This window comes from Botryllus schlosseri, chromosome 7 (assembly GCF_051294905.1).
Source record: "Botryllus schlosseri isolate E-star chromosome 7, Bs_hap1, whole genome shotgun sequence".
NCBI lineage: Eukaryota > Metazoa > Chordata > Ascidiacea > Stolidobranchia > Styelidae > Botryllus > Botryllus schlosseri.
This window is the reverse complement of record NC_137242.1, coordinates 2,591,658-2,615,208: the sequence shown is the minus strand read 5'-3', so window position 1 is coordinate 2,615,208 and position 23,551 is coordinate 2,591,658. Positions and strand designations below refer to the sequence as shown.

The following is a 23,551-nucleotide window of genomic DNA, read 5'->3' as shown; positions in this document are numbered from 1 at the left end:
TCTGGCAATACTGGTCCAACATTTAACAATTTTTGCCGTATAATATAGATTCACAAATTGATGCCTGAAAAACGTGTAATATCGACATTGTGAGTGTATTCACCAGGAATATTCTTTCAATTACGGAGCATTGAATGAATGAATAATCATGGTCATCTTTTAGTACCTAATATGCATGGGATATCTTCGTTTTAATTGGTTCAGGTTGACGTGTTCAGCAAAATATTTCCGGATTCAAAATCCAGTTTTTATAGTTTGTCCAATCTGTATTTTAGTAACTTTGAAGACCTTGTCGTGAAGATGGATCCAGATCAGTGATTCTTAACCTCAAAGTTTCGTCTAAAAGTCTGGAAAACAAAAATTTACCACTACACATCTAATATACTGCATTACTATAGAATAGATATACAATATTTTTTCCAATTCTCTACTAGTTGCTGACGATTACCCCTGACGAAAATATTCGGGCTCATTTCAATATGAATATGCTATTTCATTGTATATTGAGGTTCTGTACCTTGAAGAAGCTCTATTATAAAATATTGGTGTACACAATGAACTGTAGTGACTCTTGGAGGTAGAGAACGTCATTATACAATTGAATAATATGCTCATTTTGAAATAAACCCGAATATTTTCAGCTGACATTCGTCGGTTGTTATCGTCAGCAACTAATAGAAAATTCAATAGAACGACTATTGATATATCAAGTTCTTTCCAGTTCTGTGCTAGTTGTTAACGATTACCTCTGACTTGTGTCAGCCGAAAATGTTCATGTTAAAGGTTGATTTCAATAGGAATATATTATTCAATTGGAAAATGAACTGCGCATCAGCAGCAGTGTTAAAAGACAAATACCGGTACTTTAAAGCATGATTTTCACATGAAAAAAAAATTATCACAAAGTTTTACTTCAAATCGGTCTGACTTGCTGTATCAGTCGGGTTTTTGTCCTTGAACTTTGGTGAATCCCAAAACTGGCTCAGCAAACCCCCGGGGTTCATGTGAACCATAGTTAAGAACCACTGATCTAGATGATAAAACTGAAATATCAGTTATTATGACAGACCTTGTGTTATGCACGATATTTATAAATGTACTCTGAATTCAAGTTTTAGGTAATAGGCTTAGGGAATCCTATAGTTTCGCTTGATCACCGTTGTGATGTCATTGCTGAAGAGGAAGGCAAAGCAACAGATCCAGCAAGAGACTCCTCTTCCGGGGAACCCGAAAGAAATGGAGGAAGACGGATTCCTAGTGATCGGAGAGACGGAGGACGAAGTGAAAGCATTGACTCCGGATAAACAGAACCCGAATGCAGATCAGCCACCTGATTATGAGGTAGGTTAATGTACTACTTTCGAGTGTATCCGATTAGCTTGCAGCTGTATATTTTATGTACTACTGGGTATTGATTTGGAATGTCTTGGAGCATAACTTATAAATTATTGCTGAAAAGAGAGATGGGGTTAGCCAATAATAGGGCCGGGCAGTTAGTTTCCCAAGGGGTTAATGTGATGGGTGAAGCTAAAAGTATACCCTACATTCTTCGGCGTGTTAAGTTGGTTTCTAAATTGAAAGCACTAATTGACACTGCTTACAATGGCTGCTGATATATCTCAACTTTCGTTTGCTGTAATATGTTCAATTCCGCAACCATGGCTCATTATAATTGAACACTAGTCGACCGTGACTGATGTCGCGCTCCGCTCGTAGTCGCCAGGCTTCACGCTTACGCGGGAGCTTAACGTTGTTTGCTGCATTTCTTTATCCTTTCAGATCGTAGTGTGATTGGGGTTATTACCTATTAGCTTGCAATAAAACTGTAGTCACACTCATACTGTGTATTGCGTGGGATTTATTAGCTGCTAAGTGTAATTTTCCAATTCAATGATAAATCGTTTTATCATGTTTTGGTTTTTGCCCTTTATTTTGTTTTAGGCGGACGGGTTATAGCTATAGATTAAACATGAATTATATAATTATTTCTCGTTTTAGTTCATTTTCTTCATATTTCCCTTCTCTGGTTGTTAAACCTGAGGTCATCCGTGGATGGGGTGAGTTAGCCGAGCACCATTTTTCTCTGTTAAGACAGTTGGCAATCAAATATGCCAATGAGAGGGTAAACTGCGGTCACCACTTGGTGGAGTCGAGAGCTACTGGTCCTTTCAGTCGCGTTGCAGTTGCGTGTGGGGAATAGAACAACACGGCATCACTACTACCTCTATTACTACTCTACTACTATAACTACTCCACTACTACTAACTGCTACTCCACTACTACTACTGCTACTCCACTACTACTACTACCACTCCAATACTACTTCTACTACACTTCCTGCGTCGTCGTCGTAGATACGTAAACAAAGGACCAGTCGCACGCGCGCCCTCTAGTGACCGCAATTTCGGTTTACCCTCTCATTGAACAGCGTGGAGGATGCCGAAACGACCATCCATTGTCACAGGTTATTCGATTTTAAACTTTATGAGGCGGTTCTTTTTAGACGCTTTTTCCAATCGCTTTCTTCTTGAGTACGTTCTTCATCGGGTCTTTTTTGTTGATATTAGAACGGCAACACGGGGGGGAAGATGAGCCCACATAGACCTCCGAACTTCACTACTATGCTATGTCCCATCGTCCCCCACATCAATACCTCGTTTGATACCTACAATGTTACACTATTTTAGATGGGCTATATTTATACAGTTCCTTTCCAAAATTCAGAAAGATACTTGAATCTGTGGCGGCACCAGAGGTGGTCAAAGTAGTCAAGAAATCTTCTCAAGTAGAAGTAGAGATGCAAAAATCTACTCAAGTATGAGTAGATATAATCCTTTTAAAAGCAGCCTAAAACTACTTGAAGTAGAGTTGACTGACTTTAAGTCTAATTTAGTAAGTAAGCAGTTAGTTGTGAAACGATCGTAATTCATTCGCATATACTGTCAAAAGCTGCAAATTGAGCTATGCGAAAGGTGCAGAGCTTGATTCTTTGATGCATCCCAGGAGGTATTAACTTTCGACAGCATAAGAATCCGTCCGCATCATAGGATGAAAATGATAGCGATGATATGGGAATGCGATACTAATCCTCTGTCTACTCGGAACACCCCGATTTAGCAAATAGCATGGTATGGCATCCTCCCCCATATTACGAAGCCCGTAGTTTGGTCGAAGAGCAACACAGAGAAGTGGTGTCGGACATGGTGCGCGATTAGTAAACGTTAGTAAAAAATATGGCTGGTCGTAAAAATGCCATGTAGTGAAGTTTTATTTTCGGAAAATAGAGGCATCGCTACAATTGCTTTTATACTTCAATATCCATGCTATCCAGACAAAAGAGCTGAAACTATAATTAGAACTCAAAGTATGATACTGGGAATTGAAAGAGAATTATAAATGCTACTTCTAAAAACCGGGAAATATATTTCATGTCTTATGTCCAGAAAGTTTCAACAGTGGAGTAAAGCTAAGAAAAAGTCGGAGCCCATTTTTCCAGATTTGGACACGCCATGGGCTGCTAGATTAGGATATGATAGGTAAATGCTAGTTTGCGAAATGCTAGTTTCAAACGCCACGATGGGACATATTTACCATGATGAAATATTTCATATGGGCGACAATGCGGTGTGAACGGAATCACGCTACCGGTACCTAAATTCCATTCACCGATACATTCGTGAAATCATATTAGTCTACTGTGCGGTGCGCGGCAAAAATTCTGCACTTTACCCAAATTTTATGAAAATTGAATGTTGATAGGCTACTCAATGAAAACAGCCCCGAAAATCCTTGGGCTATTCTTTCTGATTGGAGGATTAAACTACTTCAACTTGACAAACTTAAAATAGCGAAAAGTAAGTAAGTAGATCACAAAATATTGCGAAGTAGAAGTAGCTGGAACTTTAGTAAGTTCCCAAGTGGTGGAAAACTACTTGAATTCAAAAAAGTAGAAGTAGCCTACTTCATTACTGGCCACCTCTGGGCGGCACACAGTTTTGAGAAACACTATATTTGATTATTAGATACAGCCACCCTACATCTAGAACAGAGGTTCCTAACCTGTGGGGGGTGGGGGGTGAAAGCTCGGAAGGTGGGCGCGAAGAAGCGGTCAACTGAACAAAAATTCATGCTTTGCACGATTTACCTCCAATTCACGCGTGTTTCTCTGTATATACACCGAATTTCATATTTTTCAATTCTCTCATCAGCAGTTATAACTTTCCATACCATCAAAAAATCTGTTGAAGTTGCTAGCATCCGCATTGGATTTTGTGATGTGACGATAAGGGGGGCGCGAAATTTATCACTATCATAAAGGGGGTGTGTCTAAAAAATGGTTGGGAGCCGCTGATCTATATGTTTAAGATGCTATAACCATTTGGTTACCCTTTCAATATTTAGACATCTCAAAGCACGTACGGAAATCACCAGAACTCTTCGAAAACACTACCAGAGACATCCTCAACCAGACGGCAAGATCCTCGCGACAAAGCACCCACCGACGGAAGCGATCAGCAGACATTTCAACGTACTCCAAAATCTCCACTGTTTGACGTGCCCTTTAAATTGGACGATTCAGTCGCTTGCGCATTGAGCCACGGACATTTGAGCGTCGACATCGGAGATGAACTTTCATGGTCAACGTCGCAGTATGATTATGACTTTTCGATGGAGAGGTCTATCATGCACCAAAGCGATTTTTAACCATTTTCGAAGTGTTATTTACCTCGTTTCATGCGCGGTTCCTCTTACTGTTGAGACATTGCTCTAGAATTTTCTGCGCAGGTTTTGGTATTATTTAATTGCATTATGAACAGCTGTTGCCCTGTTGGGGTGCTGATGGGTGATTTTAAGGCTTGCATGCACGTCCTGGATGGCGTCTAGACATACGAGAATGCTACACACTTGTTTGTGTGTGCCCTGCTGTATAAGGATTCTGACATTGGTGAGCTCGACCGGTTTTAAGTTAGTTGTCAATATCATGGTGCCCAGGCATTGAACTATATTGTCACAGTGGATGTCTACATTTATAGTCATATAAGTTTTTTAATATTCTCACTCTTTGATTCATGTACTGGATTATTAACATCTAGATAAGTATTCCAACATATGTAAAGTCAGGCTAAGCCTAACTGGAGAAAATGAAATCTTTTTTGTCAACACATATTTTCGGTGAAAATTTCAAAATCACCCGTGTTATAATCTAGAAATTCAACTTTTGATTTGTAAAAAGTATCATCATGTCAGGATCGGAAAATATGGTGACCCTGGGTATAATAGAGAAAAGCTACTTTGATTCCACACCCACAATATGTGCTTTGGAAGATTGCGCTATTTCTCTTAGTATATGATGATATCCAAGTAGGTTATATTTGACATTCCTTAACGCGAGCCTGGCTATTTGACTAAACTACGTACTTGCTTTCGACAGTGGCATAACGTTAGCTTCCAGATACAGCCCTTTTCAGCTGTTGAAATAAATGCTCTATTGCCATACTTGCCGTTGAATGAGCTTGCTATCGGTGTTCATATATGCTGATCTCCAACTAACTAGCCAAAAGCACAGGTAGTAACATTACATCCACGTGCGAATCACTTATTGAATACGTCCTTCGAGACACCTAAATGTCCACCTTTACAGCTAGGTTAATAATGTACTATAAATCGGCATAGGTGGATCATTCGGTACTCAAGTGAATGTAGACTTATTCTTTTTAGTGAACACAACAAATTATCAGCTCTTTTCAGTTTAGGCACACCAACTTTTATGATTTTGAAAAAGCGTCCTGCTTTCCCCGACTCCAAAATATGGTAACCCTACTACTGAAAGTCAATCCCAGGCTCAAGAATCCAAGAAAAAGAACATCGCAAAATAAAAAACATAGAGAGAACGGCATAACAAAACGGTAACAAAAACATTTAGATATCGCAACAACCAAATTGTCTATTCCAATCCTTGAAAAGATCCAGGTCTTTGGCCGACACGCTCGGACGCACACGCTGCAAGGCAGTTTTGAAATCATCCAATATGATAGCGCGAACGTCCTCCTTTTTGATGGCGCTTATATCGAGACCCTGCAGCCAAACAACAGGAACATGATAAGCAATCCTCGTCAGCTATTTGAAGCGGTGATATGATAGAATATTGGCATATACAGAATATCACAGGTCGCAAATTGCAGGAGAAAGATTTATCCCGTCAACCAGGGCTGTAACCAAGTCACAAGGCTCCGAGCCACGAGTCAATCTTACTTCAATAGTTTTGACTCGAGTCCAGTCGAGTCATTCTCAATGCGCCACCGAGTCCAAGTCAGCGAGAAGAGGGTCGAGTCCGAGTCATGGCATTATGACTCGAGTCCGCGTTGACTGCTCAGTTTCCAGTTGAAATATTGTTAAACCCATTTATTATAACTCTGTTTGGTGATATCGAATGGTTCGAATTTATAATATATTCATTTTCCTCACTTTTAACAGTTTCTGGTCGCATTTCAAGAGCAAGTGCCAATAGACGAAATCCCAATAGTGTGGTTGCTTTACGATTCTTTGAAATTACAATGAAATGTCGGTCTTGGCCGTCTGAGTCATGTGACTTGGTTCGAGTCATCAGAAAATCGTGACTCGAGTCAAGTCATTACAAACCAGCCCCACTTTTGACAGAACTACCGTACCTGCAGACTTCTAATGGGTCCCAACGCGGCCTCGCGGCACAAATTGGCCATGTCAGCCCCGGAGTAACCGTCGGTCTTTGACACTATTTCCGCAATCGCTTCCTCTGGCAGAACGCAGTCTTGCTTTTTTAAGAGTAATTCCACGATCTAGATACAAAAGTTGAACAACAAGCTGAAACGTAAATGTGGCCAGTACTGCTTACCGACTTGCACTACTAACTATACTGGTAGCGTATTTACACTACTCCTACTTCAACAATCAACAGTTTTAGTCAAAACAACACACATTTTACTCTTTGGATGTTGTAAAATAGAAATGTTAGCATCACTTTTATGAGTGAAATTTTCATAACTAGGGCGATCTTTTTGTATCCCCCAAAAACAGATGATTTTGACCTACATTTTACATTTTTGGGCCAAACAAACTTTTCTGAGTTAAAAAACTGACAATATTTTACATGAAAAAAACTTCATCGAAATCTGCACCTATGAAGAATTCCAGTAGTTTATGGTGGAAATAATTAAAATTTGTTGTAGTGCAATGAATGTTCAACAGCAGCAGTTGCTGGCTGCCGGTGACACACCGCGTTGCTTCATTCTGACAATGTTGTCTACATCACAATTTTTCATCATGCGCTTCTTGATATAAGAACCAATGCCCACGCAGTCTTGCTTCAGTTAGGATATTGCGGTACATCGAGCATAACACTATGTCAACCTATTTGTTTCATTTGACCGTTTATGATTCACAATGAGCAGACAATGGGCCGTTTACAACGATAGACCGATAAATTGGGATCCAAGCTGTAAAATATCAACGGTAAGTTAGTAGTAAGTAAACCGAAAATTATGATTGACAATGAGCAGACAATGGGTCGTCTACAACGGTAGGCCTATAAAGTAGGCTACACGCTGTAAAATGTAAAATGATAAGTTCACCGACAGCGCAAACATCTACAATACAAACAAAATGTCGGTTGCAAAAAATATTGACTTTGTAAACAATTTTGACAACTTTTTGACCTAACGCTACAATTTTGACTTTTTTGACATGTAAAAAAATCGCCCTAGACATAACAGATGGCGAAAGTCATTAGAATGCGAATGTGATGGGCGAATATATCACCTACCTACTTTGCAATACTACTTGACTTACTAGAGAACTTTCAGACCTTCCATTTTCTAAGTAACTTACATCGCCACTTCAATAAAAATAATCAATAATCGTCCGATTATATTTTCATCACACGCAATGTGCTATGCGATGTAAGTAAGGGGTAGAAGGACGCCGAAACGACCAGTTGCGGCCTGTTACCTGTTTACGAGCTCCACATCCTGGCAGTGGGATGTACAGCCGCTTTGATAACCTTCGTCTGGCTGCTTCGTCGATTTCCTGCGGTCGATTCGTAGCGCCGACTACTAATATTCGTTCATCGGAGGCAGTCGCGGCGCCGTCTAGCTGCACCTAATGCAGAATTAATAGGTTTGAAAATCTCTTCCTACTAACCAAGAAAGTAGAAGAGGTTGTCAAAGTAGTCAGCAGGTTACCAGCGAAATTGGTACTTCGTGAAGTTGGCATAGGAAAAGTAATCATGGGTTCGATCACCCGCCGGGTCAGACCAAAGACCTGATCAGCAGGGTTGTAATGACTCGAGTCACAATTTTCTGATGACTTGACCCGACTCGTTTTCTCAAAATACGGAAATGACTCGACTTGGACTCGCATGACTCGAACCCTGTCATATGACTGGACACTCAGACGGCCGAGACCGACATTTCATTGTAATTTCGAAGAATAGTAAATTAACCACACTATTGGGATTTCATTTATTGGTACTGGTACTTGAAACTTCAACTAGAAACTGCTAAAAGTGAGGAAAATTAGTAGCCTATATTATGAATGCGAACCATTCGATATCACCAACAGAGTTATTAAGAGTGGGTTTACAAGACTTTATCTGGAAACTGAGCAGTTAACACAATGACTTGGACTCGAGTCATATTACCATGACTCGGACTTGACCGTCTGCTCGCTGACTTGGACTTGACTCGGTGATGAATTGAAAATGACTCGACAAGACTCGAGTCAAAACTATAAAAGTGAGATTGACTTGTGTCTCGGAGCCTTGTGACTTGATTACAACACTGCTGATCAGTAACACTGGTATCCATGACTTCCCGGCTTGGTGCTCAGCATTACCGGAATAGCATGGTGGGGTGGCGCAAGACTTACAACGCCTTACAAGGCTATATCTTCACCTTCCTTGTCCATGCACTCATAATATGTATATGAATATGCACAGATCATGTGTGTGTATATCATGAGTCGGTGGAGATGCCGCAAAAATATACAACGCTGAACCCACTGGTAACCAGTTTGTATTGCTGGTAGCGCTGTACATTTCTACTCTGTTACAAGTAGAAGCAGTAAATATCAAGCAAGCAGCTTCCTAAAGTAGATTTCATTATTAATTTATGAAATGAAGTGCCTACTTCCGAAACTTTAACATGTATCTTTGCGGCTGACGCAAATTGAATAAAATCGCTACCAAAATATATATTAAATTACCGTGCCACCGGACTATTCCAATCGGTTCCACACTCGAAGCAATTCGTTAATGACCACCTCAGCAAAGACGAGAATACAAATCCTCACCAGAAACTCAGTCTTTATGCGACGCGACGACTCATGTTCCGTGTCAGACCTTTGCGCTAACAAGGAGTCGATTTCATCGATGAATATCACAGCTGGTTGATGGCAGCTTGCCACCGCGAACAAAGCTCGAACCTGAGAAGAAAACGGCAGTTTTTATGACACTTTTACCCGTAAAAGTGATACTATATGGTCCCAAATATATTTCTATTTTACAAAATCAAAATTCACACTTTCATTTGTGTGCCTTGGAGTCGACTTTTAGCAAAATACGCCAACCTAGTTTGCGCGGTTGTAATAACTCGAGTCACGATTGTTTGGTGACTCGACTTGACTCGAGACATTTTGTGTGTTGACTCGAGACTAGGATAGCCCGGACTCGTTGTAACTTCGAATAATAGTAAAGTTACCCCATTAATGGTATTTTGTATTGACTTGACTTGTACTCGAGACATTTTGCATGACTCGAACCAAGTCATATGACTCTAGACCAGAGGTCTCAAACACAAGTGTGCTCGCGGGTCAATTTCCATGTTTTAGATGGCGCCGCGGGCCGCAGCACCAATAATAGGGTAATTCAATGCATTTCCAAGTGGGCCCTATATTGACGGGACCTTGCAGACTGACATCCCACACGCATCGTAAAATTGCGATTTACGCCAGGCGCGAAAAAAATAACATTTTTAGATATTTGAATAAAATTGTTGCCGTACTTGGCATAGTTTGTCAAAATAACTAGTTGTAGACACCATGCGACACTACAAATGTAGCAGGACATCGTAAAAGCTGTCACGTTATAATTCTGCAGCTAGCGGACATTTGACGTGCCGCACTTATAGGTAGAATTTTAGAATTTTGCAAAGATTAATCTGATATCAGAGCATCGGAGCAGTGCAGCCTAACCCGGGTTTCGGGTATACTCCTGATAACAAGGCTTCATCATGCCCTTACCGAAGTCAAATTAAATCAGCCTTTGATTTACCTACGAATATTTGAACAGATGAATAACAACTTGAATATAATGATTGCCATAGCAATAGAAATGTCCAATCGCCGAAGAATCCATTTGTGGTACAGCTGTGAAACGTAGGATACGACTACTTTACCCTCGCTACATTTAACTGGCGATATTAACATGGATAATGATACCCAAAATGACACAGGATGTAACCTACTATACATCAAAAGGGCAACATAAAGCCGATGGTTGTCATACCGACCTGCTTAGATATCTAAATAAGCTACGAAACGCAAGCTACGTCCTTTTGATATTTTACTATTTTCCATACCAGTTTGATGGTTTGTTGCATCCGTTGTTGTACCAAGTCACGGTGCTCCGAGTCACAAAACTCCTTCTATGAGTGTATATTTTGACGCAACTCAACTCGAGTCATTTTTATTTTATCACCCATTGAGTCCGATTCGAGCAATTCTACAAAAGGTCGCGCCCAAGTACAAATCACAATTTTCAGCACGAATCATCAGCGGGTTTAACCATCATAAACAAGTAATGTCACGTAATAAGTAATCTTCCACTGCGTCGTAACTTTTGAAAGTGACGTAGTAGTGGAGTTTCATGAGTAGTTTCAGGCTTTCGGAGTAGTTTTGGAGCGAATTTCAAGTTCTCGGAATGAACGAGAAAAATTGGTAGTAAAATATTGTCGAATACTACGTAATCCAAAATGCCGTCGCGGGCCGCACAAAATGGTTTCACGGGCCGCGTGTTTGAGACCTCTGCTCTAGACTAGGATGGCCAAGACAGACATTTCATTGTAAATTAGAAGAATAGTAAAGTCACCACATGACTGGTATTTCGTCCAGGGATATCTAGAATATCGTCCAGGGATATCTAGATATCCCTGATTTCGTCTATCAGTCCTGATACTTGGAGAATAGGGCCAGAAACTGTTAAGACTGAGGAAAATTCCGATATTACGAATGCGAGCTATTCTACATCACTCAGTTCGAACTGAAAACTGAACTGTGAGCATAATGACTTGGACTCGAGTCAGAACACTATGACTCGGACTCAACCCTCTACTCACTGACTTGGACTAGGTGGTGAATTGTAAATGACTCGACTTGACTCGAGTCAAAACTACATACCGGTAAGTGAGATTGACTTGTGAGTCGGAACCTTGTGACGTGGTTACAACCCTGCTAGTTTGTGCAAAAAGAAGGAGTTCGTGTACCATCCGAAAATAGCAGATCAAGCTTAAGCGATCTCTTCGCCTCGTTTATTCGAAATTTCATGCCGGTGATGTCATATTTGGTAATACGATTGTATCTATACAATGTCCTTTCCAATTCTCAACTAGTTGCTGACTATTACGCCTGACGGGTGTCAGCCGGAAACATTTGGGCTTATTTCAATATGAATACCGTATATTATTCAAAATCCCAAGCGCAAAACTGATAGGAGCTTTGGTTAAGAACTGGTTGTATGCAGTGCAAGTAATAACACAAGTAATTTCTAAGTAAGTACGTTGGGCCTAGATTTGCTTAAAAAATGAAGTGCTAAGCACATCCCAAAACTGCTCTCTACTTTACAAAATATAAAGTGCAAAAATTATGCATTTTTGCCTAAAAAACTCAAGTAAAAGTGGAATTTGTCTAAAATCGACCCGACCACCTAAAACCGATTTCCACTCACCATTTTTTCTCCTTCTCCAACCCATTTCGATGTGAGCGAAGAGGCGCTAATACTGAAAAAGGTAGCTCCCGACTGGCTCGCTATGCATTTGCCAATCAACGTTTTTCCCGTACCCGGAGGGCCGAACAGAAGTATACCCTGGAAATTCATAGAAGACCAAGAATAGACGTCGGTCGAAAAGTGTTTTTGTAGCGTAAAGGTACCTTAGGCGGGCCTCGTAAACCCGTGAATAGCTCCGGTCTCTGCATCGGCCAGATGACGATTTCTTTTATGGTGGTTTTGGCAAATTCCAAACCTGTGAGAATATATATTTGTGGCTAAATACATCCAACACCACTGCTCCATGCGAGCATAGTTTGTACTGCTACTACTTTTTCAGCGGAGGTGCTCTGTATGTAGTTCTAGTTTTTTGGAATACTCAAGTAGGTCTTGCGTTCTTGCCAGGGTTGTAACCAAGTCACAAGTCGATCTCACTTATATAGTTTTCACTTGAGTCAAGTCGAGTCATTTTCAATTCACCACCAAGTCAAGTCCGAGTCCAAGTCATTATGTTCACTATTCAGTTTTCAGTTCAATTCGGTTCGACCCACATTTTTCAACTCTGCTCGAGTAATATAGAATGGCTCGCATTCATAATATCGTAATTTTCTTCAGTTCTAACAGTTTCTGACCCTATTTTCCAAGTATCAGGACTGATAGACGAAATATCACTCATGTGGTGACTTTACTATTCTTCGAAGTTACAATGAAATGTCGGTCTTGGCCGTCTGAGTCTAGAGTGTTATGACTTGGTTTGAGTCATGAGCAACGAATCGAGTCCAAGTCGAGTCAAGTCATTTTACACATTTTGGTTATGTTTCCATCGCATTTACAAGTGAAATAAATAGCCCCTGTGCCACGATAACTTGATCTGAAAATATTTCCGCAAATCGCACCAATTTTCGTGGCATTGGTCACTTTTGTTAGTCATCAAAATGCAACCCATAATTTTATTCATTCAATTTATTCATAATGTAATCATGACGATCGACGCAGTACCTGCGATATCGTCCCAACCGACGGGGGGTCCGTGGTCCATGATTTCGTTTGTGACAAGTTCGATTATTTTGGGCTCGATGCCCTTCAATCTGGGATCGATATCCGTCTCCATTTCTGAGCTGTTTTGCTGAGCGCCCTGCAATCAATGAGAGAAAAGCTCTTCAAAGTTTGGTAAGCCTATTTCTCGAAATTAGAGATGGGTAAAATCCAGTATCTGAATGATTCGAGTGCCACTCATCATGAAGATGTGGAAGTTCAAATACGTACCTTTTACGTGACCACAAAGAATAAACTACCAGTTCCACATCACATCAAATACAATTTAATATTTTTAGTGCATAGATTTTTCATTGCAAACAATGCAGTTTGGATTGACCACGACTTCAAAGAAAAGTCATTCCCACAAACGTACATAGCTTTGTGCATTAGGGGTCTTCAAAAATGACTTTTTTTCGCAAATCGTACTGGCTACTTGATAAAATTGTTAGGTGACCTAATTTAAGCCCACACACCAAATTTGGTTCAATTCCAACCAGTAGCCGCATTGCTACAGGAGAAGAAAGTTTCTATTTATTATATAAAAATAAATAACAAAAAATTTTCAAATTTTCTGTTCACCCCAATAAAATTTGGATTTGAATAAAATAGTATTTACGGTAATAAACTTGGTCACCGTAAATACTATTTTATTCATAATCCAAATTTTTTACGGCAATAACTCCGCTTCCACTGGTCGGAATTGAACCAAATTTGGTGAACATCGTTTCCATAGACAACCTAACACTTTCATGGGGTGAACAGAAATTTTAAAATTTTTGCTATTTATTTTTATGTAATAAATAGAAACTTTCTTCTCCGGTAGCAACGCGGTTACTGGTTGGAATTGAACCAAATTTGGTGTGTAGGCTTAAGTTAGGAAACCTAACAATTTTATCAAGTAGCCAGTACGATTTGAGAAAAAAAATCATTTTTGAAGACCCCTACTATACAGTTCTCCTGTAGCATTTTCGCAATCAGATTAGAATTAGATTGCCGGCATCTCACTCTTATTAGTTTAATTAACCAAATATAATTATCAAGCTGCCCAAGTCTGCTTGAATCCTCGCACCCGAAACTACTCAAAATAAAACTCAATTGACACGCATACGTCACATCGCAACAAAACACAGAAGAAAAACAATTAAAGGCCTGACGATATAAAAACACATTAAGAACACAAGAGTTGTGGAAATCAATAGGAAAGGATCCACATTTAAATTGCAAAGTGCAATCGAGTACGCTATCAAAATCCATGAGGTGACGTGAGTTAAAGCAATTAGAATTTTACTGGTAATAAACAACGTCGTTGCTATTGAAATAGTACAAATACGGCGACCAACCTCGTTATTATCACGGTCTTTAACCATCGGAGACACAAACTTTGTGAAACAGCCGTTACGCGGCCTTGCGCCGAGAGATTTTTTCAGGGGGTTAAAATTTCCGTTTGATCCTGAAATTCAGTGCGAATGCATCGCTTGAAACAGTCACAGTAATCTGACTTTATGTAGCAAACATTACCAAGAACATAATTTGTTTAGCCTATTTCCAAATATACTAAAAGTTGTATAAGATTTACTTCCGACATATCACCAGAGGCTGTCATTTCAGTTTCAGTGACAACGCACTGAAATTGGCTTTGGCTACTTGTGCTGCTTACTCGAATGGCCATGATTTTAGCTTCCACTAATGCACAAACGGTTTCTAGTCGAAAATCTATGTTGATTTTGTAATGTAGAAAGCAGTTTTGGGACAGGTTTGCGTCCCTTTCATGCGTGAAATTGTCATCAGAGGCTGCGTGAGATAGCCCGTTAGCCCCTGCATCACGGCAACTGCTGAATATATTTTCAAAGATTGTGCCTATCTGTAGAGTTCTGAAGAGTCACGAGTTCTTAGTTAGGTATGCACCTCTGGATCCGATTCAGGGTTGTAACTAAATCACAAGTCAATCTCACTTTCATAGTCTCGACTCGAGTCAAGTCCGAGTCCAAGTCATTTAACAGCGGGACGAGTCCGAGTCATGGTATTATGACTCGAGTCCGAGTCCAAGTCATTGTGTTGACCGCTCCGTTTCCAGTTAAAATCTTGTTAAACTTATTTTTATAACTTTATTTGGTGATATCGAATGGTTCGCATTTATGATACCGGTACACTAATTCTCCTCACTTTTAGCAGTTTTTGGTCGCATTTTAAAGTATCAGTGCCGATAGACAAAATCCCAATGTGTGGTCACTCTACTATTATTCGAAATTACAATGAAGTGTCGGTCTTGGCCGCCTGAGTCTCGAGTCATATGAGTTGGTTCGAGTCATGCGCAATGACTCGAGTCCAAGTCAAGATTGACTCAAGTCGAGTCGAGTCATTTCCGTATTTTGAGAAAATGACTCGAGTCATTACAACCCTGCTCTGATTAACTGTCGAACGTATAGAAATTTTTTCGCGACTAATTCAAAATGGCTATCGACACTATTTTCAAAAATATATTGAGATACAACTATAGAGTAGCCTATTACGGAAAGTTTGCATAGTGGTGGCGATAAGCGCCTGCTACCGAGGCGGCCCGGGCTCGATTCCGCGACAAAAAAGACCGAAAAAAGACCCACTCACACGGAATGGAAAGAGCCCCGGAATAGAGATTAACATCGAAAAGAACTGTGACATCGGACGCTAGGCCCGAAGTAGACGCCAGATTAAGAGACCGTAACTGGTCGTTCGGCATCCTCCTGTCGTGTAGAAGTAGAAGTAGTATAAAACCATGAACTTTGAGTAAACAGTGCAAGAAGGCAAACCTATTTGAGTACCGGTACACCAAAAAAGCGAAAGTACTTCGTTACTGGCCACCTCTTGTACCTTGTGGTGACGGGTGTTTGTTTTTCTTGCGATCAATATCAAGTTGCTCTCTTGCGGATTTGAACGGATTCCTCCTCTCAACTTCAACGTCCATCTCTAAAAATAACAGTTAGTGATGTCGTAGAAGAATTGGAAACATACGTTAGCTATATTCTGCAGCGTCTTTTTAATTTCATTTCTAAATGTCATTGTTAATAAATGGTGCTCAGCGAATGTGTTCGTGTCGGGTAATAAGAAAGTGACGGTTAATGAAAAAATATCTATTTGCCGTCATGATTCGAAACAATGTTAAACCATGACACATTTTTAACTCTCTTTAAACCCCTAACTACGTTCTTCTATTAAAACTCTAGAACAGTGAATCTCAAACTTTTTAGGCACTCCTCCCACAGTGAAAATTTTCGAGTCCCCTTATCATGACATCACAAAATGATAAAAAATGAAATCAGAACGCTAGCAATCCCAACGCATAGTTTGATGACATGGAAGTTTGTGGCTGTTGATGATTGAATTCTGAAATATCAAAGTTCGACAATACACAGAGCAATAAGTGAAAGCTGGGGGGTAAACCTCAGTAAATTTCAGTTTTGGGCTTTCTTTTTTGACATGCCCGTTACCTCCATTATGGATGTTAGATATGACGAGTCACATAGTAATCACGAGCACTGATTGACTTGTTTTACGAATCAGGAATTTGGAAACGTGTGACAATTTGAAACACATACTGTATAATGCGTAATGAGACAATAACAACAGAGAATGTTTGAACTGAACTACGTGGATAGAGTGATTTCTTGTAACTTTATTTGCTACTTGTACTTTGTCACAATGTCTTTAATTTGAATCTGGATTACGCATGTGAGGTACGTAGGCAGCGTAATGGTGATATAATAATGAACAGGCTTTAAAGTAAACGAATTTCCTGTCGATTTGATACAGGTTATGGTCTCAGTCTTTCCAAAAGCTAGTTTTATGTTTTGAATTCCAAGCAACCTTTTGCGGGCCGCACTTTGCCCGGGTCTCAGATATAACCTTATATGGCTTTCTAAGTCTTGCTCAACCCCTCCATGGTCCATGCTATCCCTGTGCTGTTGACCGCCAAGCGGGGAAGCCACGGATACCAGTTTCACCGATCAGACCTTTGGTCTGACCCGACCGGGGATTGAACCCCGGCCCACCGATCAAGAAGCCTGACGCTCCACCATTTTGTTACATATATATGGTCTGTCAACTAAAGAGCAGAGCAGACTTGGACCACTAAAAAATTTTCAGCTTCTCGGTTTCGGTTTTATTGGCAATTTTTATCAGTCCAATACACCGCAATGGAATGCGATACAATGAAAAGATAGGAGTAGTCTTGGAATCAGACAACCACTATGGCCTAGGCGATGTAAAGAGGAGGTATAGCCTACACACTGAATAAAAAGTAAAAGAAGATATAAGCCTTCGTCCTTTTGAGGACAGCAATGCTGACTGCCATAACCAGCTTACCTTCCTCCCAATTTTCTTCGGTCTGAAACTTTCTCTTGCTACGCATTTTCTTTTCCTCTACAAAAGTATACTTCGGCTTCCTGGGACCGGGTTTTCCAGGACCAGGTTTCGAGGGTTGAGCCCCAACACTTCGAAACGTGCTCCACTGGGAGCGTTCCGTAATCTCACCTGAAGGCGAGGTTGATTTTTCGACAGTTTTTTCTTGCGCTGGCTTCTTTCTCACCAGAACAATTGAGTTACCACATTTTTCTAGTTCTTTTTCGGCCGGTTGACTTAAAAGTTTGCAATTTTTGATCATATTTTTGACGCCCTCACTTTCCATAAGTCTGACGGCGTCTAGCCCGGATTTTAGCGAGTCCAGCTTTTTTCTGTAGTCAGGAACAAGGTTTGAGACTTGCGTTTTGATGTGGCTGCTGCGCTGAGCATCACCTGTAACATCAGAATGTAAACTTAAAGATGAATGGTAGCCTACTATAGGCCTAAGCACAACAGCTCTAATTTCTTATTGCAATCCAAACATATGCTTCGTCAATCGGTCAGCATCTGAGTGAAAACCTCGCCTGTGCACAGCACTATGATGACAATATGTTCACTGTCATTGCGCGTGGTAGGTCTTTGTTTCATTTAAAAGTGTTAGAGTCTACTATTATTCAGTTGAAGAAACCTATTTTATGCAGACAAAAAGATCTGCCCTATAAGCTACAAATTTCTCATTAGTGCATGTTGTTTCGTGCGTGTAACTGTTTATTTACAAATTGCGCTGCTACTATAGTACCGCATGTCCGTATACTTCATAGTTTGTTATTGTTGCCATTGGTACAATGCGAATTTCATGGTCTGTGATTTTGATTGTTGCATCATACTTTGCCTTTTTGGTTTTGCTTTTAAATCCGTTTAAATCCCTTTAGTGTGCCGTTAACTCTTGAAAAGAGGCACACGAAAAGTCTTCGAGTTTAATAAATATTCTGCTACAATGGATGTTGTATTGAAAGCTATATTCATGTTCTGTACCACGAACCAGCTATTTATGCAACGGAACTGCTAACAGGCAGGGTTGTAATGTAATGACTCGAGTCGGTTTCTTAAATACAAAAAATGACTCGATTAAACTTGAATCAATCCGTGTATTGACTCGACTTGTACTCGAGTCATTGTGTGTGACTCGCACCAAGTCACATGACTCGAGACTCAGACTAGCAAGACAGGCATTTCAGCTTAATTGCAATCAGCACCGGTACTCGGAAATCCTGCAAGAAACTTAAAAGTGAGGAAAATTAGTCACATCAAATTTGTTCAAGAGGTTGTATAATTTAAACAGTTACTTGAAGGTGGCTATTTCAGTAATTGCAGGGTGCATCTGTAGACGCAACATGATCAGCATCACTGTAAATATGAGTAATTTTCAAAAATAAACCGGGGTACATAGGGCTATTTATCTCAGTTCACATTAAGATTTCAATTATGAAGGTGATGCATACTTACTGCAAAACTACTTCCTGCTATACCAAATGAAAAGTCTAAAAAAGTAATTTATTTTGCCCAGAAGGATTTGATTAAAAAACATAACTGTTTTGAGATCTCACTTCATGTTGGTGACATCATATTCCGAGATACGATTGTTGATATACAATGTTCTTTCCAATTCTCTATTGGTTGCTGACGATTACCCCTGGGCCTGACGAGTGTCAGCCGAAAATATTCACGTTCATTTCAGTATGAATATACTACTCAATTGTATAACCGCTAGAATAACCAGTGTAAGAAGGTAATACCTACTGGAGTTCTTCCACACTGACCCGAAATTGTAACGACTCGCGATTTTTGCGGTGACTCGAGGCATGTTTTTAAAATACGGAAAATGACTCGACTCGAGATTTTTTCGGTGACTCGAGGAATGTTTTTAAAATACTGAAAATGACTCGACTAGAGTCAATTTGTGTATTGACTCGACTTATAGGCCTACTCGAGTCATTGGGTTACTATAGAGTTACTATATTCTGAGATTTGAAGTAGCATTCATAAATAAAAATGAAATTTTACTGCTTATAATATATAGAGTTAACTTTTTTTTAGTCAACCTTGCCATCGAAATACAGGTTACAGCATTTTTTTAGTTGTCTCCGTGTGATCACCTGACTCTTGAAGCTACACGCGGACGAATTGCGAAATAGGACATTTGGGCGTGCTCCGAGCACATTGGACATTAGGGCTCTTCAAAAATGACTTTTTTTCTCAAATCGTACTGGCTACTTGATAAAATTGTTAGGTTACCTAATTTAAGCCTACACACAAAATTTTGTTCAATTCCAGCCAGTAACCGCTTTGCTACAGGAGAAGTAAGTTTCTATTTATTATATTAAAATGAATAACAAAAAATTTGAAAATTTTCTGTTCACCCCATGAAAGTGTTGGGCTGTCTATAGAAACAATGCTCGCCAAATTTGGTTCAATTCCAACCAGTGGAAGCGGAGTTATTGCAGTCGAAAAATTTGGATTTTATTAAAATAGTATTTACGGTGAGCACAACTATAATAAATAAACAAAGAATCGGTCACCATAAATACTATTTTATTCAAATCCAAATTTTTCGACGGCAATAACTCCGCTTCCACCGGTTGGAATTGAACCAAATTTGGTGAGCATCGTTTCTATAGACAGCCCAACACTTTCATGGGGTGAACAGAAAATTTTCAAATTTTTTATTATTTATTTTTATATAATAAATAGAAACTTTCTTCTCCTGTAGCAAAGCGGTTACTGGCTGGAATTGAACCAAATTTTGTGTGTAGGCTTAAATTAGGTAACCTAACAATTTTATCAAGTAGCCAGTACGATTTGAGAAAAAAAGTCATTTTTGAAGAGCCCTATTGGACATAAGGTAACACTGATTGTGCACGGCTCAAGACGAGGACGGCCATGACAGGCATTTCATTGTCACTTCGAACCATAGTAAGTTACCATAAGATAGGTAGGCTATATCGTCTATCAGTGCTGGTTCTTGAAAAACGGGGCCAGAAACTGTTAAGAGTGAGGGAATTGGTATATTACGAATACCGTACGAGTCATTCGATATCACCCAAGCACAGTTGAACAGCTCCTTGGAGGTACAGAGCTTCAATATACAATTGAATAGTATATTCATATTGAAATGAAACCGGATATTTTCGGCTGACACTCGTCAGGGGTAATCGTCAGCAACTAGCAGAGAATTCAAAAGAACATCGTATATCAACAATCGTATCACAAAATATGACATCGCCAGCATGAAATTTCGAAAACGAGAACGTTCAATGTACTATTTTTAGATGGTACACGAACTGTTTTTGTTGACACGGCCTTGGCTGCCGCATTTTGATAAAATTCGACCTCAAGGCACACAAATGAAAGTGTGAACGGCAGGGTTGTAACCAAGTCACAAGGTTCTGAGTCACAAGTCAATTTCACTTTTATAGTTTTGACTCGAGTCATTTTCAATTCACCACCGACTCAAGTCCGAGTCCAGGTCACAGAGTACCGTATAGTGTCGAGTCCGAGTCCAAGTCATTGCGTTCACTGTTCAGTTCTGCGTTAATGTCATGTGAAACCCACTTGTTACAACTCTGCTCAGTGATATCGATTGCTTTGCATTACTAATTTCCTCACTTTTAACAGTTTATGGTAGCATTTTCAAGTACCAGTACTGATCGACGGAATAATAACATTGCAATAACTCTACTATTTTTGGAAATTACAATGAAATGCCTGTCTTGGTAGACCCAGATTCGAGTCATATGACTTGGTCCGAGTCATGCGCAATGACTCGAGTACATGTCGAGTCAATACACAACTTGACTCAAGTCGAGCCCCAAAAAAATCGCGACTCGAGTCATTACAACTCTGGTGAACGGCCCCATTCGACAACGTGAAATCTGTCGTCTCGTTAATTTTTCGCACGGGCGGGATTATCTAACAAGAGTTTGCCAATTGCAGAATTTATGGCCTTTGCTTGTTCCGCATCAGTCTTGAGCCGATGAGTCAAGCGTAGTTGCAAAATTGGGTTGGACATGACCTGAACACTGTACACAACGGCTTGAGTCAAATGCATAAACGTGAGATTGACTCGTGACAACCCTATACTGACCACCTACGAAAGCTGGTTTTGTCGTCATGAAACTGAACAGGGCACTTCCCGGAGCAAGATTACATGCTAGAAATTTGGAGCACGACTAACCATCGACATACGAGGAGTATTCCTCCAGCTCCTTGTCATAAAGCATCGAAAACGCGTCGTACTCCAAATCATTTTCCAACATCTCGTCCACTAGCTGAATCATATTTTTTTTTCTCAACCTTTGAACTTTCCAACCCGGTACTTTCTCGTCTGATAAAGCACAACTCCGATGCCTCCACGACACAGAATCATCTACGCTCATTTTGTAAGATCGCTAAAATGAAAAACAAAAGGAAAGGCCATATCTACGAATCATTTGTCATTTTCTTCCAAGCACCTGCAAAGGTATTTGTAACACTTCCACCGGGGAGGCGTTAAAAGTATATTGACAACTTGAAAAAATAGCAGCACACTACAGACTTGGACAACGAGAATATTTTCAGCTTTCCAAACTAGATTAGAATTACACTTTAAGTTTTTTCCGAATTAGATTGGAATTAGAATTACTAAATTTGCGAAAACTTTGAAATACAAAATTGAGTTCATATGAAATTAGAGCAACTCATCCTCGCGCTATACAGTTTTGATGAAGTATTTTGAAATTAGATTAGAATTAGATTACCAGCATTTAGCTCTAATCAGAAAACTAGCATTATCTAGCTATCCAAGTCTGGCAGACGAACGACAAAGTGTAAACGGGCTTCATTACAAGATAAAAACAATACGGTATTCAATGCTTTTTCTACGATTCATATCAACTTCATATCTTGAGCCCCGTTCAGTATTCGCACGCTATGAAATTCCTACATTTATGGCCAGTGAGAACATCAAGAATAATCAGGATTGTAACACAATTCCTTTTACTACAACAATATCCAAAAAGAAAAATAACCCCAAAAGAAATTACTCCAATGGTATTTTGAAGTCTGCCAACGCAAAACCATAACCAAGTGATAAGTTGCGGTGAGGCATGAAAAATATGGCCGACAAGGGTTCATAGGTTACTGATTCGCGAATTGCATTGCACAAATACGAGCGATCACACAAAATTTTCAATTAGTACGTTGATGCAAAAATTTGCACCATAAATTGAATATCAACATGGGGGTTGTTCAAAAATCTTTTTTTTCTTCTAATTTTACTGGCCAGTTGCTAAAATTGAAAGGCAGCATAAAAAACGTTCTACATCAAATTCGGCTAAATTCCAACTTGCAGAAGCAAAGATATTCGAGCAGAAGTTTGAATTGCATCAAATAAAAAATGTAAACATTTTTCAAACATTTTACTGGCTACCACATGAAATTGTTGGATTGTCTGAAAAAAACGATGCACAACAAATTTGGCTTCGTTCCAACCTGAAGAAAGTTAATTTTTGGAGTAGAAAATTTTGGAATTGAAAACAATTACTATTTCATTGGGAAATTCCATGATTAATGATCAATTAACTAATAATTAATTACCGCAATTAATTATTAACATCTCTTCTACAGTTTGAAATCGAGCAAAATTTGATGCGCAGCGTTTTCTAGTCAATTGGACAATTTTATCAAATAGCCAGTAACACTTGAAAAAAAGTTATCATACGTCAAAATTGTTGTAATGCGTCATTACACAGGAATCCAACTAACAAATAATATCAACAATGCCATTTCCACATGAAAATATTTAGCCTGACAGCATCGCACATATAATTGCAGGCTATGTACATTGTACATACCCAAAATAACTGTGCCACACAGAAAAGAGCCCTTGATTGGTTGTAGGGCTATAGCGTGACTGAACTAATACGGGTCGATGCAAAGTTTCGCAAAAGGCTACCTTGGTTCTTTTGCAAACCCCCCCCCCACTTAAATTATGTATATTTATAAGGGTTAGATGTGCTTTTTCAACATAAAGTTGCGCCTTGACTACGACAACTATATTGTCCAGACTGAGTCATCAGCACAGCAGAGCCCGGATTTTGCGACCGAATTTTCGTCCCAGTGGGCAAGGAAATAAGAAAATAGCAAAAA

The 23,551-nt window shown here is 39.6% G+C and overlaps 2 protein-coding genes across 4 annotated transcripts; one reads left to right on the top strand and one right to left on the bottom strand.

The window, feature by feature from the left end:
- The first annotated feature begins 912 nt into the window (after nucleotides 1-912).
- LOC145442409 (uncharacterized) lies at nucleotides 913-5,508 on the top strand. The gene is made up of 2 exons (XM_080320310.1): nucleotides 913-1,341; nucleotides 4,402-5,508. The coding sequence occupies exons 1-2, from the start codon at nucleotides 1,165-1,167 to the stop codon at nucleotides 4,702-4,704; spliced, it is 480 nt and encodes a 159-aa protein (XP_080176436.1). The 5' UTR covers nucleotides 913-1,164; the 3' UTR covers nucleotides 4,705-5,508.
- A 316-nt stretch (nucleotides 5,509-5,824) lies between these two features.
- On the bottom strand, nucleotides 5,825-21,801 carry LOC145442408 (fidgetin-like protein 1). 3 transcript variants are annotated; one of them, XM_080320307.1, is made up of 11 exons: nucleotides 21,600-21,801; nucleotides 17,390-17,818; nucleotides 15,890-15,994; nucleotides 14,392-14,501; nucleotides 13,013-13,148; nucleotides 12,178-12,269; nucleotides 11,975-12,112; nucleotides 9,325-9,456; nucleotides 7,984-8,133; nucleotides 6,669-6,815; nucleotides 5,825-6,075 (listed from the first exon to the last, which is right to left on the bottom strand). In XM_080320307.1, exons 1-11 carry the CDS (start codon nucleotides 21,799-21,801, stop codon nucleotides 5,920-5,922), a joined length of 1,797 nt encoding a protein of 598 aa, XP_080176433.1. In that variant the 3' UTR covers nucleotides 5,825-5,919. The 3 variants fall into 3 exon arrangements, with proteins under 3 accessions (XP_080176433.1, XP_080176434.1, XP_080176435.1); XM_080320308.1 differs by having other exon boundaries at nucleotides 15,899-15,994; XM_080320309.1 differs by having other exon boundaries at nucleotides 21,611-21,738.
- Nucleotides 21,802-23,551: the final 1,750 nt, after the last annotated feature.